The sequence below is a fragment of the Annulohypoxylon maeteangense genome (genome assembly GCF_022496945.1).
Source record: "Annulohypoxylon maeteangense strain CBS 123835 unplaced genomic scaffold GGS22scaffold_4, whole genome shotgun sequence".
In the NCBI taxonomy this organism is placed as follows: Eukaryota; Fungi; Ascomycota; class Sordariomycetes; order Xylariales; family Hypoxylaceae; genus Annulohypoxylon; species Annulohypoxylon maeteangense.
Genome location: NW_025953251.1, coordinates 1,226,143 through 1,243,953, shown reverse-complemented (window position 1 = coordinate 1,243,953; position 17,811 = coordinate 1,226,143). Strand labels below are relative to the sequence as shown.

The window sequence follows — 17,811 nt, the reverse complement described above, 5'->3', positions numbered from 1 at the left end:
CATGCCCTTACCATTACGAGAAGATGATCTTCATGATGCGAGTAATACCATACAGGGGGGGTCGGGGGAGCATCTGGTTGGGCCGGTGGCAAGTTGTCCGTTACACAAGATCCAATGTTATAGAGATGTTTGGCCGCGAGGCCACGGTGAGGGAGGTACGATTGTCGTTTTATTGGAGTATTATTCTCGCCATGTTGTTGGCGCATGGCCTTTTGGGAGGTTGGTTGGTTCATAAATGGGGGATGAGAGACAGAGGGTAATCGGAGAGTAATCCAGAACAGCTTAATACAGTGTGTTTTACATATATTTATATTATATATGTGTTGTCAATCACTTGTTTGAAGACGTGTTACTTGGTGCTTGGGAATGATGTCAATTTATAGTCTTACTACCTGGTCCCTCTACTTGGGTATGATATTGCGATCTCGGATGTTTCGATACGGCAAGGCTGTAGTGTTTCAGTAAGCACCGTCTCCTAACTCAATCACCAACATCAAAGAGTTACACGTGCTATTCAAGGAAGCACGTGGATCTCAGCTAGACTAGGCGTAGTAGAATCCCAAACAGTCACATATCATATTACTGATTGATAGAATTCTTGTTTCTGAAGATTCGGTTGTTAGGGCTAGCTATGTAGATCAGCAAGGCCTATGTTCATTGGAACTTGATTTTTAGTCGCTGAAAATCGGCATGCCCGGACTTCACGATAGTTGTGTCCGGCGAGATGCAGAATAATGGAGAAACTATGTACCCAAGCGAGAGGTTAGACACAAGACGGCGCCACTTCAATAAACTTTTTTTTAAGACCCGAGGTTGGGCTAGCACTGCTCTAAGCAATTTTAGGCCCTAAGATTTTGGCTGCTCGCGTGCTCCCTTCCAAATCCATGGACGCTCCCTAGCAATGCAGAGTGCAGAGTGCAGTGGCGTGAAACATTGAAAGCGGCCGCTTCCCCCTCTGGTGGTGTGTGTCAGCCGTCACCGTCAGCCGGGAACTTGGAAGGAAAGTAGAAATGTCAATGACAGAGAGAAGGCACAGACCACATGCATTGCTTCCTCATCTGCCCCCAACTTAATGCTGCCGAGCTTGGCTAGTACGGACGATTATAAACCGCTACCGAGAAGCGCGTTTTCTCCGCAGGACCCGTAATATTATCTTGACGAACCAACCATAATTAAAGTAAAGCTCAATCAAGCCTAAGAGAAGGCAAGAAGAGGAAAAAGAAGAAAAAAAGTTTCGCGTTACCTCCACTTATCTCCTTGGTCTCCCATTTCATAAAGCTCTGCGTCGGGGTGCATAGCATAGCGTCATTTCCCTGCACAAATCCCTTGATCCCTTACTATTCTGATTTTTCCAATCCACAATCCACGATCATATAGGTCCATCAGGTCCATACAACTCCTAGAAAGCCCTAGCTTCCCGCCCACTCTCTGTCACTCTCTCTGCACCTGGGCAGTCTTTTGCCATTCCTATCATACGACTTACCGCCTAGACTTCACCGCACCCACACGCCCGCACACGATCAGCCATTGCTTTGCTGTTAATTGTGGTTCGATCTAGCCAATTCTCCGGACGGCCGCCACCTCGACCGATTTCACCGATTTGCATTATTTTATCCTCGCTTAACCTTGGAAATATCCATCACCGCCGCTTCCTTTCCCACTTAGTACCTGTTATACCCTTACAACTACATACAACCTAACAATCGTTACTGCAACTACCACGAACTGCCAACTGCGAATTGCGAAATAGGGAGGGGTTATAGTTTATATACCATGCGAATCGAATAAATGCTTCACTCAACATGGCATTTAACTTCAACTGGTCGCCGCTCACGGCCGACGCCGAGTTCTATAAACGAGCGCAAGAGCTTCTAACGAACGCACTGAATAAATCTCCGAAGCCTCCTATAATCGTCGATGATATCCTCGTCACCGAGTTCAACCTCGGGTCCGTCCCGCCAGACCTGGAGATATTGGAAATAGGAGATCTTGCCGAGGATAGGTTTCGAGGCATCTTCAAAATGTGCTATTCGGGCGATGCATTCTTGACGCTAAAGACGAGAGTTCAAGTAGGTCATATTTTTCCCGTTGGGTTTTTCTGGTGCGAGGAAAGAAAGAGATACTATGGAGGGGATGATGCAAACGACTACGCTTTGGTTCCGGTTATCGTGGGAAATTTCAACATTACACGATATCTTACCGAACTACGTCAACCCGATGCGAGATCTATCGACAGTTCGTTATATCGACATCACTTTCCCAATTTCAAGAGCTAGTGCTCCGGTTGTTACACGAAAATTTATTCCACCGAAGCTACAAGCGCCACCGGATTTCATGGCGGGGATAGCTTCCAAGCTTCACTTCCAGCCCCCTTTTCCAGAAAAAAAATTGATTAGTTCTACGCGAAACCATGGTCGTTCTACTTTTTGCGCGTTTGTGGAGTTTTGCATGAATCATTGTAATTACCTAGGGTAGCTTATCAGGGATTCGCGCTTTTTTCGGGATATTTTTTATTTTCTTACTTCCCCAACTGTCAAACCCAAGGTTCGTGCGTCATATAGGGTAATGGCTAATATTATTGCGCATAGGCAAACCCCTTAAACACATATCTCTCAGCTAAGCCAAGCTTCACGTCGCCGCAACCGTTAGCGGCTGCAGCAAGTCTCACGATACCTTTATCTATCACCTTATCTGAGATCAAGCTGTCTGCTTTTATTATATTGGTATTTTCGAAACAGAAAGGCCTCACGATAGTATTCCGAAATGATCCCCTCGAGTCTCTCAAGGTCTCTTCGACCTTTGACTCGATCCAGTTTGTTCGAGACTACCTTCAGAGAACGATTGAAGGGCAGTTGAGGGCTTTGATGATGGATGAGTTACCGGCTATTATCCATAAACTCTCTTTACGACTTTGGTGCCCCGATCAATTACCGAGGGAGGAAGTGTCGCCAAAGGAAGGATCAGAGGATGAAGCTGTTGTCGATCCATTCGCCAATCCGCCTCCGGAAGCAGTCGATTCTAATGGTCACGTGCTTGATGCAAACGATATTGCGTCATTGTCCATGGACGGGGGCTCGGAATTGCAATCTTTATTTTCTCAAAAGAATCTATTGAAACTAGCAGCTCTTACCGATTCGCAACGGACACTGTCACTATTCACACCCGGGATTCGCGATGTGTTGTTTAGGGCTTGGGCCGGATCGATGGATCGGAGCGATACCGGATATTCAACTCCAGCGTTGACGCCCAGTCTGATGCGTACCCAATCTCTGCAGGGGAGCAGCAACACATACACTTTTACGGATTCTAGCAGCTTAGATCAGGGTAGTATACCTTCGCGACCATCCCTGTCTAGTCTCCACTCTGCCACAACGGGTCTGGCCCTTGGCGCTGGTAGACACTCAAGAAGCTCACGCAAAAAGAAGACGCGCGTGGTCAACCTGCGTCGGACCAAAACCGGAAGCGAGGCCACTAGTGAAAGCAGTGAGACAGTCTCAGACTCTACATCGATTAACGGTCCATTCTCAGAGCCGATCCTACCAGATTCAATTCCAGAAGATCACGAGGAGGAGCTGGCTGATGAAGACGAGCCATACTCGACACAAGTGCACTATAGGTCCGAGAGGGATGTGCCATCTCGAACTCCTTTGAATATGGACATATATAAAGATCCGGCTATTGACGAGGATGGCCCCATACTATCAGTGGAGCCAAATGCGGAGGCACCTCCAGCTCAGCAGGAGAAGGTTGTAGAACCCACCCGTTTCCCTTCCTCCTCCAAGAGCCCATTCAACTTAGAGCGGCATCGGCCGATGGGTTCCGACACGTCGTCCGTGATTCTTGAGCAGGCTTGGATAATGAAGATGGCCGGCGAAATTGCGCGTCGTGTATACGACGAAAAACAACGAAACGAAAACTTCTGGGCGGAGAGAGACGACACTCCGCCCCCCGCATACCAAGCGACACAATAGATCTATAGATCGTACAGGAAAAGTAACTTCCGATCCTTTCACTTTTTTCGTTTGTCTATATCTAGCATGCATCGGCAGCACCTAGACAGACTGTACATACGGTTATGGCGTTACTACAGGGATCATGGCGAGGTGGGGTAACCGGGGATTTGGAGATATCCGGATGTGCTCTTTTTTTTAATGTCTATTGAGAGGCGGTGTGTAGCAGAGGCGTTTTGGGCGTAATGGTTTTAAAAAAAAGTTGTGGGTCGATCCTTTATGCTCTTGTCGCTTTTTGGAAAGGTCTCACTATATTTTCTATCTCTGGATGTGAGGAAAAGTCGAGTGTTATGCAGGACTCCGACGAATCATCTTGCACTACACATGTTTTTACCAACACAACCACTTTAAACCTACTCTCTCTCCTATGTAACGAGGTCTGCGCGACCTAGAAGGCCATGGAAGACTCGTTTGTCGGGTAGGGGAGGGATCGGGTCAACGGACGGGATGGTCAACCGGGGGGGTTAAAAGGGAAATAACTACTAGCATGGAACGGGACAGGAATAGGAAACGGAATTCAAAGATCACATAGATTGATCGCCGGTGCATATGCGTCTCCCGGCACGAAACGTCTGGTATATTGATATATCGATGTGCTGGGAGACTCGCTCGAGGCTGGAGACCTCTTGAGAGAAAAACTCCAATCCAAATATAAATGAAAGAACATAACTTCCCCCAAACGACGCCTGTTTTTTATTTTCTGGTTTGATGTGACGAGATCCGCATTCGCGTTCCTGCTCCTTACTGGTTGACATGTGCCAATGGGACATGTGAGAGCTCTGGCGTAGTAAGCCGGTGGGTGTGGTTACTCCCTAACATCTATTGGCTGCTGTGAGACTTCGTAGTTGTCACAAGAGTATGTTTGTTATATGCATTACAGTATCCGAAAGCACACGATAACCCCCTTTACTATCAAATTTACGATGCGTATTTTAAATTCATAATTCATCCATCTCATCAGCTAATCTATCGCCGCTCTAACCCCACAAGCCCCTAATTAGAGCATGTAGGTACCTAGGCAATGGCTTCCACTATGTAATATGTATGTAAACGCGCTCACAGCACGCCACGTCACAGACTGAACTACCTGCTAGACCGGGAGCTGAACGAACTAGCAGCAGCGCGTTGGCGAAGCATAGCCTCTTCATCCATCTATTTTCGAAGCCCTAATGCATGATGGAATTCTCCATTCCCTATTCCCAATCCTTTCGCCCCCGCCCCCGAAAATGCCGAATGCCAATGAATAGGTCGGCCCCGACCTCCCTATTTCAGATCGTGCCGAATCCGGCTAGCTATCTGGTAGCTATCCGGTTTATACAGCAGGTGATGTAATTTCCGCCAACGCCCATGAAGCCGACGGCATCGTGTCGCCAGCATCCAGCTCAATTAGCTAGAGAATAAGTTATTCGTGCAAGTAAGTAAGTAATCAGCCCAAGTATGTAATGTAGATAGTTACTCAGCGCCCTACGCGATCCTCTCGCCGCGCCCCAGCTTCCTGAGATGTTTCTTAGGAACCTTCAAATCGACCAACTTCGTCTTCTCCTTCTCCTCCACCTCTTCCTCTTCCTCCTCCTCTCCTTTCCCATCTTTCACCCCACGATGCCCCTCCTTCCTCAAAACCGCGGTCTTATCCAGTGCTTCGCTAAGGCGCGGCCGTCCCCTCTTACGCCTAGCCGCCTCACCCTCGCCCACATCCGCACCAGCACCAGCACCAGAACCAGCACCGACGCCGCTCTGCCGTCTACTCCCCCGTCGCGGCGCGCCCTACGCGCCAGACGAGGCAGTAGCAGCGGCCTGTTTCAGCGCCGCGGCCTCAGCCTCCTTCTCTCTTAACGCCTTATGCATCTCGCGGACCATCAGCTCGACCTTGTCCTCAGCATCCTTCAAGCGTTTAATCTCCAACTGCTCCGTCTCCCTGCTAAACGGCTGTCCCGGCCGATTCGCAAGCGGGATCATCGCGCTGCGCTCCTTGACATCGCCACCGCCGTCACTCGGCGGCGGGGCGGACTTCCCCTTCCCCTTCCCCTTTCCGCTGGCAGGCGCGTGTTTGTCCCGCGCGCCCGTCGTGAGAACCTTGTAGAAGTCCTCGAATGGCTCGTTGAAGAGCTGTTCCTCGTAGACCCAGGCGACGATCTCGCCGCCGTTGCGCATGGCTTCCTTTTCGGCCTCCGTTCGTCCGTAGGGGTGTAATCGCAGGTGATGGTATAGTGTCTGCGGCTTCTCGCTGCTGCGGCTGTCATAGTACAATCTTATCGTGATCTCGAACTCGCCCCAGCCGGTCTCGTTTACGACGAACCCTTTTTGCCGCTGCGCGGGGGGCTTGCCTTCGTTTTCTTTCTGTATTGTCTCTGCGTCGATCGTGCGTAGGTGGTTAGGTATAGATTCGTGGAGCTTGAATTGTACGCGCCGGAGCCAGTAGAAGATGTCGGTGTCGTCGACGCCTTTGACGAAGACTTGCCATGAGTGCGTGTGGTCGGCGGGAACGCTGGCGGGGCGCGGGTTGTCGGTGTCGTTGAAGGGTCGCGCTGTCGTGCCGTAGATGAAGGGCCGGTAGATTTGCACGCCTTTGACGCGTTTGCCTGCGGGAGGCGCCATGATATGATGGTTCACGCACGTAAGTAGGTAGGTAGTAATAGATTGGTAGTGGGTAAATGACTTGATGTAGATACAGCTATTAGAATTTAGATTGACTGATTCGAAGAATCTAAATATAGTAGATAGGTAAGTCTTTAAGAAACTGGGGTTGTTATTGCAGTGCGGAGTGATGAGATGCGATGATATGAGGAAAGACCTGGCAGTAAAATTAGAGAGTAGGTAGGTAGCAGCTGCCTTGTAAACCGAGGTAAGTAAGATAATGGTGTTTTAATTAAGTTAGGGACGAATCCCCAATTCGTACAGTTCACGAAGCTTTCTGAAGGAGCAGGAACCTCTTATCGATAGCATGCACTTACCAGGTAGAAAATTTGCAGCCTTACTGTTGCCCCACTTCCCGTCGGACTCTTAGCATCCCCCGACCCAATCAACGAGGCCAATCCCCTCTCGTATCCTGGTATCCCTGCAGCCTCCAGCCTTGCACATGGACTGATGATGTGAGAACAAGTCAAGATATGCGTTCATTTTTACTCCATTCATAATAAGCATCCATGGATACCATGTATGCAAGTGCCGTATAACAAAACAATCCTGGTGTTGTCCATCTACATGAGTCATGCTCATAGTATAAATGAGTCCAGTCTCTGATCAAAATCTACACGGAATTGACTTCTCAAACCATTATCATAGCTTACCAGCTAAATTGCAGTCATGTCTAGGAAGCTAGTGGTATGCGGTGGGAGTGGGTTTCTCGGGTCGAGGGTATGCAAGTACGCTGTTGCCAGGGGATGGGATGTAACATCTATAAGGTGAACCAGCACGCCATTCATATTCCCAATTACAATTATTTCACCATTCAACGCCGGCATACTAACAACCCCCAGCCGCTCCGGCGAACCCAAGTGGATCACCGTCACATCATCCGCAGCGCCGCCGCAATGGGCCCACAAAGTGTCCTGGGAGCGCGCCGACATCCTGCGTCCGGCGACGTACGCCCCGCTTCTCAAGGGCGCCGACTTCGTCGTGCACAGCATGGGCATCCTGCTCGAAGCAGACTACAAAGGCGTGTTACAAGGGCGGGAATCGCCCATCACGGGGCTAAGGAAAGCTTTTAGCACGGCGCCGCAGCCGGGGAACCCGTTGGAGCGCGGGGTGAAGACGGGGCAAGACCAGGACATCCGGCCGCCGGAGACGGCAGCGCAGCTCACGTACGAGAACATGAACCGCGACAGCGCGGTGATGCTAGCGAAGGAGGCGGCGTCGGAGAAGGTGTCGGCATTCGTGTTTATATCCGCCGCTGGCGGCGCCCCCGTGCTGCCCGCGCGGTATATTGCGACGAAGAGAGAGGCTGAGAGTATAGTGGCGAGCGAGTTCCCGAGCATGCGGGGCATATTCATGCGTGCGCCCTTCTTATACGATAACTCGCGGCCGATTACGGTGGGCATGGCGGGTATGACTTTGATGGGCAAGATATTCAACGACGTCACACGAGGCGTTATGAGCGGCTTTATGGGTGCTGCCGGGACGAAGCCCCTGAAGGTTGACGTAGTGGCAGAAGCCGTGGTTGAGGCCTTGGGCGATCCGAATGTTAAGGGACCTATCGAGGTGCCCGAGATCGAGGAGTTGGCTAATAAGGCGTGGAGGAAAGGAATGCTCTAAAATTCAGTCGAAAAAAGATGTATTAATGCAGCAACCCCTATAGACTTGTATCATAGCTGCCCAACGCCCCGAATATGCTTGTGTGGTTGATCTATTCATGCACCATGAGCGATGGAGCACTGCCGCTGCTCCCTCAATACTACAATATACCTCCCTCTTACTCCAACTCCTACTCTTTAAATCATAGTTCCACGTTCGAAACTATCCCTGATTTCCGCCGTGTATTTGTTGTAGAACCTCGATAACTTCTGGTTGAACTGCTTGTTCTTCTCATTGATGTAAGTCACGTCGCCCTCATCGCCATTCTGCGCCATCCTCTCCCTCCTCTTACGCAGCCTCTGTTCCTCCGCCTTCTGCAAGTCTCCCACCAACCTATCGACCGCCGCCTTATCAGGTTTATTCTCCGCGAACGCGGTCGAGTCTGCCGTCGAGTAGAAGCTTCCATCTTTATCCACGGCAATCAGTTCGCCGTCGTCGGTCTCGATGATGTCCAGGCCGCCAGACGCAGCGGCCTTCTCGATAGCGGCCATCTTGTCCTTCTCGTAGCGCTCGAGGTTCGGGGCCATGTCGCGCAGCTGGCGTTTGTACACCTTGTTGCTCTCCTGGCGGTAGTCTTGGAACGCGTTGTTGTCGCGGTGCGCGGCCTTCTTCTTGACGCGCTTGTCCCAGCGCTCACTCTCTTCCGCGGTCCAGTCCCACGCGCGCTTACGCTCGAAGTCGTCGCCCGCCTCCTCTGTCTCCGCCTTCAGCAGCTTGTGCGAGGCGATGTCGCGCCGTCGGTTCAGGGCTACGAGTGCAGATGGGTCTGTTGCTAATCGCTGCGACTCCTTGGTCGCTTCCGCGAGGTTCTGGTCTGAGGATGACTTGGCCCGGGCTTGTAGCGCGCGGAAGCGTGCCATTCGATCTTTAGCTTTTTCCGCAGCGCCGGCGGCGGAGCTGGCTGCTTTTTCTGCCGTTTCTATTGTAGTTTCTGTGGATATAGGCTCCTCCGTCTGTGTAGGTTCGCTTGGCTTGCTTGTGTTTTGTTCTTGGGGGATCTCGTCGTTGGTTGAAGGGACCTGCTCGACTATCTCTACTGCCGGTGCCGGTGTGGGTGCAGGTGCAGGTGCAGGTGCATCTTCTACTTTAGCGGCGGCCTTCGCGGCCTTCGCACCCTTTGTGGTCTTTCGCTTCTTCGCAGGTGGCATGGCTGATATTAAATTTGTTGAAGGTGATTAGAAGTCTTCCGAATTGTGATGTATTTTCGAATTTGTTGATATGGACATGTATATGAGAACACTAAGAAAGTCAACTGGCGGAATGATAGCCAGCAGTGACAGCCGTCCAGTAAAACCTTGGCATTTTACAGGCTGTAAAAATGGGGCTAAAATAAATATTGCCGGCTTTTTTATCCGGATTATCTTAAATCCGTATAGACTCTTTCGGGTAAGTAAGCTTTCCGTAAATAAATCCAAGCTATTTTGACCCGTTCACTAATTACCCCAGAATCTGGGGTAGGTTTGCACTAGGAACGGGTTCTCGCACCATTTCTATTAGTTTCCCGGGTGGACCTGGAGATCCTCCCCTTCTATTGTACGAGTACCTATTAACTGTTAACTGAACCATCCCTTACTTCAATTTATCTACGCTGTATTTATTTGATAGCACAAAATCGAATTATGTTCAAAAGCTATGATAATATCACTCTAAAATGTTGATATATTACGCATCTAGCCATTCCCTTCGACATGCAGCGATTGGCTAATCCGTCGTTACCCCACGTGCTACCATTAAACATCCCGTTGACCAACATTCAAATTCGATCTATGAGCAAATTCCGACGTCGCGGACCTCCGAATGTTCCAAAAGAAGATCCTACGGGAGAAACGCTTTCGTTCAATGCAACTGCCTTATTATTAGATCTCGATTCCGAAGACAGTCCATACGTGCGTCCTTTTGATAAGACAACCTTAGGCGAGCCAGCGCCCCTTAGGTACGAAAAATTTCGCAGAACGCGTCTCGAAAGGTTTCATGCCAACAGGTTCCAAAAAACTGCTGAGATGTACGCAAACGATTTCAAAGGTGTTCGGAAAGATAGATTCAGTGTATGGCGGATATCTGATTATGACGTACTCTCCTTTATACTCGATTCCTCGTTTGAGGATGAACAAACCCCGGCACAAGAAATAGAACAAACAGAACAAACAGGGGGGAGGGGAATAGATGCGCGCTTGAAAGGTGAAAAGTCATCTATAATAAAATGGAATGGAATACCAGAGCGTAAGAAGGATGTCCCTGCTGATCTTGTTTCATACGTCCTACGCCGACAGCTGATAGCCCGCCGTCTACATCCTGGTAGTGGCGATTCGGAATCACTAAGGAGGGCTCTTTTGAAAGTCAGCTTAGCACCAGAACCCGAGAAGAGATTGCTCAGTTATGAGAGAATCATTGAAGGTGTAATTCAGACACCCGAAGGCTCGAAGCTCGTCTCTGACTGTAGCAAAGTCCTCGGGTCCCTGTGTAAAGATATTGCCCCCAAGATACCGCCAAAACGTCTTCTCCCGTTTTTAAACAACGTGGTCATCAACCTAAACTCCCGCGGACTGCCAATTTCGCCAGCTCTTCTATGGTGTGGATATCAGGTCTCATATGAGGGTCGTTCATGGCACATGTTCCAAAAATACATGGGAATGGTTCGCGAAGAGGGATTTGATGCAGGTCCCCGATTTATCCAAGTTCATCATGCTTTCCAACAGATAATGGCTGCCTCGACTAAACCTAGGCGTGGCATGCCACATACCATATTATACATTTACGGGCTGTTAACGGGCCGTTTATTAGGAGAGGATTCTTCACATCCATCATTTCATGATCATCTATCCTGCTTCACCAGGACACAATTCACCGGATATCTCGCCTCTCTTGCCCAATTAGGGGCGTTCCGGTCAATGTGGTATATCTGGCGCATGTTTCCTGAAGATATGGGCAACGACCCAACTTCTCGCATCCTCATGGACAAATTTAAGGTGAAGCCATTTTCAAAGGCTAGGGCATTTGCGCAAGCCATCTCATATGCCGTTCAAGTAAACAGTCGCTCGGCGGAAGTTATACAAGCCCCTGGGTTTACGCATGTAGCCGAGGACAGAGATAAGAACTGCGAGCTTGAATTGCAAACTATCATGACATCGGCGGATCTTCTTTTACCGGATATTATCAAGGAAAACTCCAAATTATTGCCGAAGTGCTTCATAGCAAACCAGCATATGATAAATATTTTTGAAGAAAAGTCACTACAAGAAGCAATGTCGGCACTACAGTCTTATTTATTAGACAAGATTCCCACTTTACAGCAAGATACTAGACCAACGGAGGAGCAATGACGTGGATTATGAGCATGCTAGACTAGATCGAGATGTCTAAAAAATCCCATTAAAGTATAAGGAAGCTTAAAATAAAAGGATGGAACTCACTCATGCATGTTGACACCTAAAACTTGTGTGTCGTTGTCCCAGTCGATATAAGGTCCTGTGAAACCCGCTTTCCAGTCTACGCATGTTGTATAACAGAGAGGGAGGGACAACATCTCTAAGGCTATTTACGAGACTACTTTCAAGGTATGTAATCCGTGCTAGAGTGTTGATGTCGAAGCTAGTAGATCCATAAGGGGTCGCAGCCAAATTAGAATTACTAGAGTTACTTACGCGCCATCCTCGCCAACTATCAGAGTTCACATAGGCTTCGCCGACGAGGACAGTAAACACTTTTGTCTAAATAATTTTGGAAGATGGGACTGTACTGTGACTAGACGCTTGACTTCCAACTTGAATACTTAAGCAAGTTTTTCGTAGGTCTCGCATTCAAAAGAATTGGGATTGAGCTTTTTGGTATTTTCTCTCTTTTACCTCCCTATCATCAACACTACTTTGTAGTAACGAATTGTTACGTAAGAATACACATATATACCTACGTAGTCTCAATCTAGCCTCCGTCTTAGCATTCCTATACCCATAAGCCACGTCAACGGTCTCCCATTATAGTTCATCTTCAAACTCTGCTATCTATAGACTTCCAAAGAGGACTATCCCGGGCACCTACATACGTAACCACTCGGTACCTATGCGAGGGAAGGTAGGGACGAAATCTAAATCGAATCCTAAGATTATCCTATGATGACATGAATACACATAATTTTCGTAGGACACTACCATCGCCACAAAGCCTCACGATATTCCAAATCAACTAACAGCATCAACATAGGAACCAAGCCATATGCAATGCTCATGTACCATCATACCTCCCCGAGCACAGTCCCCTATCTTGATCACCCCCAGAAGATGAAATTCACCAGGTACGTACCTCAGAAGTACGAGCTTCCAAAGCCAACAAGCCCCTAGCTCAACCCTACATATGTAGGGACTCTTATTTCTCCATCCGTGCCACGCATACCCAACCCAAGCTCACAACAACCAAACCCCCAAACGTCAACACGAAAGACATCGTTCTCCATTGACATCATAGCCCCCTACCGTACCAAGCCGCCAACGTCAACATCACCTGACCCGTACCTGGCAAACAGTAGCCAAGAGAAAACGAACCCCAGCGTTCGAGATCCCCCCTCGATGCGCCCACGTTACCAAAGGGGGAAAACCCCACGTCGATAGTCCAGCCAACCGTTTCCCCCGCGCACAGACCGGTGACCCGGGGGGCGAACGCGGGTCTCAGACCTGGCCTGGGCGCGGGAGACCCGGACATCGACGGACTGGGGAAAGGCTCAACAGAGAAGCGATGTAATAATGCACTAGAAGTACTAGAAGTACATAGTGTACATACACAGAAGACCAGCGCGAAGAAAAAAAAACCTGGGGGAAAAGGGAGGTTGGGTGGCGGCCCCCAAGGATAGAGTTATGGGTGATCTACACACGTACATATACATACAGTATGGGGAACAACCCCGGTTGGCCGGCTAGATGAAAAGATAAGAAGTATGTACTGTGAAATAGACCCCGTGGTTTACTACGTAGATTACTAGCCAAGGTATCGTACAGATCTGTACTATGAGGTGGCATATACCGGATTAGTCTCGAGCCTGCGAGATAAGTGAGAATATTCCGATAGATATACCTGATCTGACTCTTATGCATGCATACTTATTTGTACATATTGTAGTAATGAAGGTAGATACGTAGTCTTACATAGAAGACGAGGTAGGTAACAAAAAAAAAAAAAGCTTTAGTGTCAGGAGTTAAGATTACCAGTCCCAGGGTCCCTATATCGGCAGTGAGACGGGTGCGCGATCTGACACCCGTAGCACGAGGCGGAAGATACCGGTGAGGGTTCTCCGCCTTGTGCGCGGCGCAAACCTGGTTGCGTGCTCCAGGTGTGGATCTCACCTTCGGTCGGTTTAGGAAGAAGATTGACTGCGGCGCGATTGAGCCAGTTTCTTACGTTACCGCCTAGTCCATATAGGAAAATGAGAAAGAAATTTCCGTCTTTCATGGCGGTGAGGAAGGGAGCTAAACTTATGCCCCTTTTAGTGGGTTGCCAAGCTTTGGTAATGCCCTCATATGTACAATGAATGAGGTATTCGGATCTCAAGGATGAAGAACAAACTAAAAAGAAAAGAAAGAAAAGTGCGTACGTAACGGAATGTGGTGGGCAACTTGTCTCAGGAGCCCGTGTCTTAGATGGATTGGCGAGATCTCGTGCCATATCCGGGGATCATGTCGATACGTATGTCTAAGTCAGTCTAAAGATGCCGTCCGCGATGCTCGCGTGACGCTCTTCTGCAATTATGACACGTCCCAGAACTTCCCCCGAACTAAGGGGTAAATTTGCTATACATACATCCTGCATGCTAGCCCGAACGATTTTCGGTTGGCGATCCGGTAGAGTACTTCCTTAATTTTTTTTTCCTTTTGCGCGATATTGGCTATTAGTCTTACGCAATTTTGCGACAATTTACTTACTCTATTCGTCAGCTTTGGCTTTGATGGCGTAAACGGCTTGCACAATAAGCTGAAATTTATGAACCTAGGTAGCCAATTAACGACAGACGCGCTTGCTTGCGAACAGACGTACCTAGGTATGTATTCGTCAAAGAGGATGAAGATGAGATCATTGCGAAAATCAGCCAAACCCCGGTCTCTGGGTTATGGTTGTAGAAACCTTGAACGTCCGAGTATAGATATATATTACTTAAGCAAGTAGCACTGCATCAATAACCCGTACGTACCGTGGATATGTACAACTAACTGTAGTAGTCATCGGTGGATATGCCGCTTCTGAGAATACGCTGAATTCTCCGATTGGCATCTTGAATCGTATTCCGCCCTCCCCGCCTATCAAGCCAAGCTAGAGAGTTTATGAGGCTCAAGTTGGCGACGCTATTGCTAATTACCTGTTACGAAGAGAGGAAAATTCGATGCCATAGGTGTGAAGCCCATGGTTTCATGAATGTATACTGACATGTCCGAATTGCCGAGTGGCTTCATGGCTCCCTCCTTCAGCATATTGTCTCGCCACAAATGTTCGCATCGAGAAGTCGCGTGGTAATGCCAAACCGGCGAGGGATGCTAGATCGCTTATGAATGCCATGTCTAGAGTTTCTCGCAGTATATAGTATGGATAGTATGGTGTTCACACCGCGAAGCTTTGTAGTGCGACAGCAGCCACCAGTGTAACGAGCGGAGTTATGCCAATGGTAACCAGCTCCGATTCCGCTAGCTCGGACGCCTCCGATTTGCATGGGATAACATCGACATCACGAATCTGGTCTCTCTAGTTTCGGCCTAACATCTGACAGATGAGAGATGGCTTTCCGAAAGATAGCCTATGCGTATTAGCGAATGCCCGGTTGACACCGAAGCAGATCATCTGCGAGTCTATCCTAGCCTAGCCAGACTTACAAAATCGGTTCACCGAGATGATTGGCTCGTAAGCGCAATAAGGTATGGGTGCTTCGACCTGATAATGGCGAAAGGGTGTCCACGTCTAGGGTACCTGCAGGAATCTGGAAGAGCTGGTGGAAGGCGATGGGGAAGACTTGCTATAGAGATGCATACTATTGCATGAAAATTTTCTTATCGTGGCCGTCTTGCTGGTACATGTCTCAGAAGGCGTCTGAGAGGCCGTGTGTCCACCTGTGCCGTGGTCGCCACGGCTGCCATGGTCGCGACGTTGATAAGCTATCAGCTATCTCGCATGGGCATGGGCACCTGGCATGGGAAAATTTTCTGGGTTGGCATCAGCAGAATCAGACTTGTTTGTTTGACTCCACCACTAGCCTTGAATGGCCGAGGCTGGCCGAGCGCTTATATGTAAAATCGCGACCGTTAAAAGAGAAACATCGTAGTCCACGACTGCTCTTTTTGGGAATTTCGGTAACACTATCGCGGGAAGGAATTCTAGTTGCCCGCTACCGTACTTATTGGGATATCATTCCCGTCCAAGATTCCCGCGGATTCAGCCCTGGCGATCATGTCTGCTGTACGACACATCCATTGGACACCCCAAGAGGGATTGCCACGTCCGTGATGTACGAAGTGATGGAGGGTGATGAAGTCGGCCATTGAATTTGCGACAGTCCAATAAGAAATCGACGCCGATAATGATCAGTTTTTTTTTCTTCGAAGCAATTCGAATTATTCGCATTAAACCATGTCGCAGTCCTAGACAAGCCCAGAATGGACTTTCCATACAGTAATAAGTTCCTGACCTGGGCGGCCTATCGCATTTACGATACTCCACGTGGGGTGATAGGAGTTCGTCCCAAAAGTAAAGATCGGTAAGATCCAGAAAGGGTAATCCGGGTTACGGGCGAGGGGAGGCCAATATAAAACAGATGAACCCATATTGAGGGGACGCCTCGCAGGAATCATAGCACTCCTCGTAATCCTCGGCAGCTCTGCCTCGAGCTACCCCCCCTAGGCTATCAGGCAAACCAGGAGTCGGGGTTATCTTTTTGAAGCTCCCTTGCAGGAGCTGTGCCGGATGATGTAACGATGGATTGTAAGGTGGTATGTAATGTAGAAGCCATGTACGAGCCAATGTACAAGCCATAGGATGTATGCAAGCCGCTCATGCCAGCCGGTGGAGAAACGGGAGGCGAGCGACGACATCTACGTGCTTGTCAACTTACATAGCTGTGCAGCATTTGGATAAAGCAACATATTGATCGCACAGCCCGGAAGGCTACACTGCTTTTGCGTTTGCCTTCCAGATAAACTGTAAATACGACGTGAAACCCAAGCTTCCAAGCCCGCACGAGTTACACAAATAAGAAGGCAATCTGCAATTGAGGACGAAACAGGCAATGAGCCACAATGGTATGTGGTACAGTAACCTTCAGATTACCTGACTACCAAGAGCTACCAAGGTAGTCGATGAGAGCGAGAGCGTGTGATAGAAGGGGGGGTACTGATACTGGTTGCATAGACATTCACCCGTATCCCCGAAGGGGATACTGCGCTTTGACTAGCAAAATGGGCAAGAATTGCAATTTAGCCCGAGGTACTTCCGACGTAGTGGAGTTTCCATATAAATCTTATGTACTCTCTTTTAAATACGTACTCTATATAATTACATATATTACTAGCCATATTTTGATAAGCCTAAAGATGCAACTAAAGATCAAGACTTTATGTAAATATAACCTATCGGGTAATATTCGGATCGTCTTGCAATTCTTGCCCATTTTGCTAGTCAAAGCGCAGTATCCCCTTCGGGGATACGGGTGAATGTCTATGCAACCAGTATCAGTAGTGGCCAAGCGAGACAGGGGCAGAGGGCTCTCAAGGTTTCAAAGAGGGGTAAAACGAGATTGATCAACTATCAATTCAGATAGCCGACGTTGAAACTAATCAATTGACCAAATTGACCACATTGACCACAACCACATTCTCAATAGCCAAAGAGATCAGGAGAGTCAAAGAGCTCTTGATGATCGCCAGAGCTGGATCGGCAGTCAGGTGGTAAGGGGATATGCCGGATAAGACTACAGGAACAGAAGCGAGGTCGGACTTGGTCGGACAGCCTCAGACAATAAGACAACACAGGCATACAGCCTGTAGCGTATTTTGTGTGTGGTATGGTATGTGAATCATTGCAACGGTAAAACAATGAAGAGGAATAGATGGCGACTTTCCCGGGTGGCGCTATAGTTACATAGCAGGATTGCAAGAAAAATACGATACCTACTCGAATTGGTCCAAGATGTTGAAGTCGTCGAATTGGTTGAATTGAAAAGGTGGAAAAAGACGGAGACCCAGCTGCCCAGATAAATCAGATAAATGGAGACAGCGCGGCGGCGGCAACACGGCAGCTGCACGGGAAGACATACATTAGGTAAGTTAAGACATGGAGGAAGGCATAACAGAACATGGTAGGGTATAATATGTTATTATTAGCTTTTTCTTAACAGCAACTTCCTTGCATCTGATAAAGGTACCCGGAAATAATCCGAGAGTTAGTCTTACTATTGAAATCTATATATAATTCTTAACAGGACCACACCAAGATGGTGGAACTCTTTCGTACCTTTTGCACTGTGTGTATAGCACAGTATATCAATCTT

General features: G+C 48.5%; 5 protein-coding genes across 5 annotated transcripts; 3 read left to right on the top strand and 2 right to left on the bottom strand.

The window, feature by feature from the left end:
- The first annotated feature begins 1,355 nt into the window (after positions 1-1,355).
- Positions 1,356-4,686, top strand: GGS22DRAFT_157144 (uncharacterized protein). Its single transcript, XM_047960458.1, has 2 exons — positions 1,356-2,069; positions 2,589-4,686. Exons 1-2 carry the CDS (start codon positions 1,803-1,805, stop codon positions 3,969-3,971), a joined length of 1,650 nt encoding a protein of 549 aa, XP_047821256.1. The 5' UTR covers positions 1,356-1,802; the 3' UTR covers positions 3,972-4,686.
- A 164-nt stretch (positions 4,687-4,850) lies between these two features.
- Positions 4,851-6,877, bottom strand: GGS22DRAFT_157138 (yeats family-domain-containing protein). Its single transcript, XM_047960457.1, has 2 exons — positions 5,779-6,877; positions 4,851-5,742 (listed from the first exon to the last, which is right to left on the bottom strand). Exons 1-2 carry the CDS (start codon positions 6,603-6,605, stop codon positions 5,475-5,477), a joined length of 1,095 nt encoding a protein of 364 aa, XP_047821255.1. The 5' UTR covers positions 6,606-6,877; the 3' UTR covers positions 4,851-5,474.
- Positions 6,878-7,093: 216 nt separating this feature from the next.
- GGS22DRAFT_109299 (NAD(P)-binding protein) lies at positions 7,094-8,349 on the top strand. Its single transcript, XM_047957890.1, has 2 exons — positions 7,094-7,411; positions 7,487-8,349. The coding sequence occupies exons 1-2, from the start codon at positions 7,314-7,316 to the stop codon at positions 8,259-8,261; spliced, it is 873 nt and encodes a 290-aa protein (XP_047821254.1). The 5' UTR covers positions 7,094-7,313; the 3' UTR covers positions 8,262-8,349.
- Positions 8,350-9,527, bottom strand: GGS22DRAFT_109295 (SYF2 splicing factor). The gene has a single exon (XM_047957889.1). The coding sequence runs from the start codon at positions 9,446-9,448 to the stop codon at positions 8,438-8,440; it is 1,011 nt and encodes a 336-aa protein (XP_047821253.1). The 5' UTR covers positions 9,449-9,527; the 3' UTR covers positions 8,350-8,437.
- A 241-nt stretch (positions 9,528-9,768) lies between these two features.
- On the top strand, positions 9,769-11,713 carry GGS22DRAFT_157134 (uncharacterized protein). The gene has a single exon (XM_047960456.1). The coding sequence runs from the start codon at positions 9,989-9,991 to the stop codon at positions 11,618-11,620; it is 1,632 nt and encodes a 543-aa protein (XP_047821252.1). The 5' UTR covers positions 9,769-9,988; the 3' UTR covers positions 11,621-11,713.
- Positions 11,714-17,811: the final 6,098 nt, after the last annotated feature.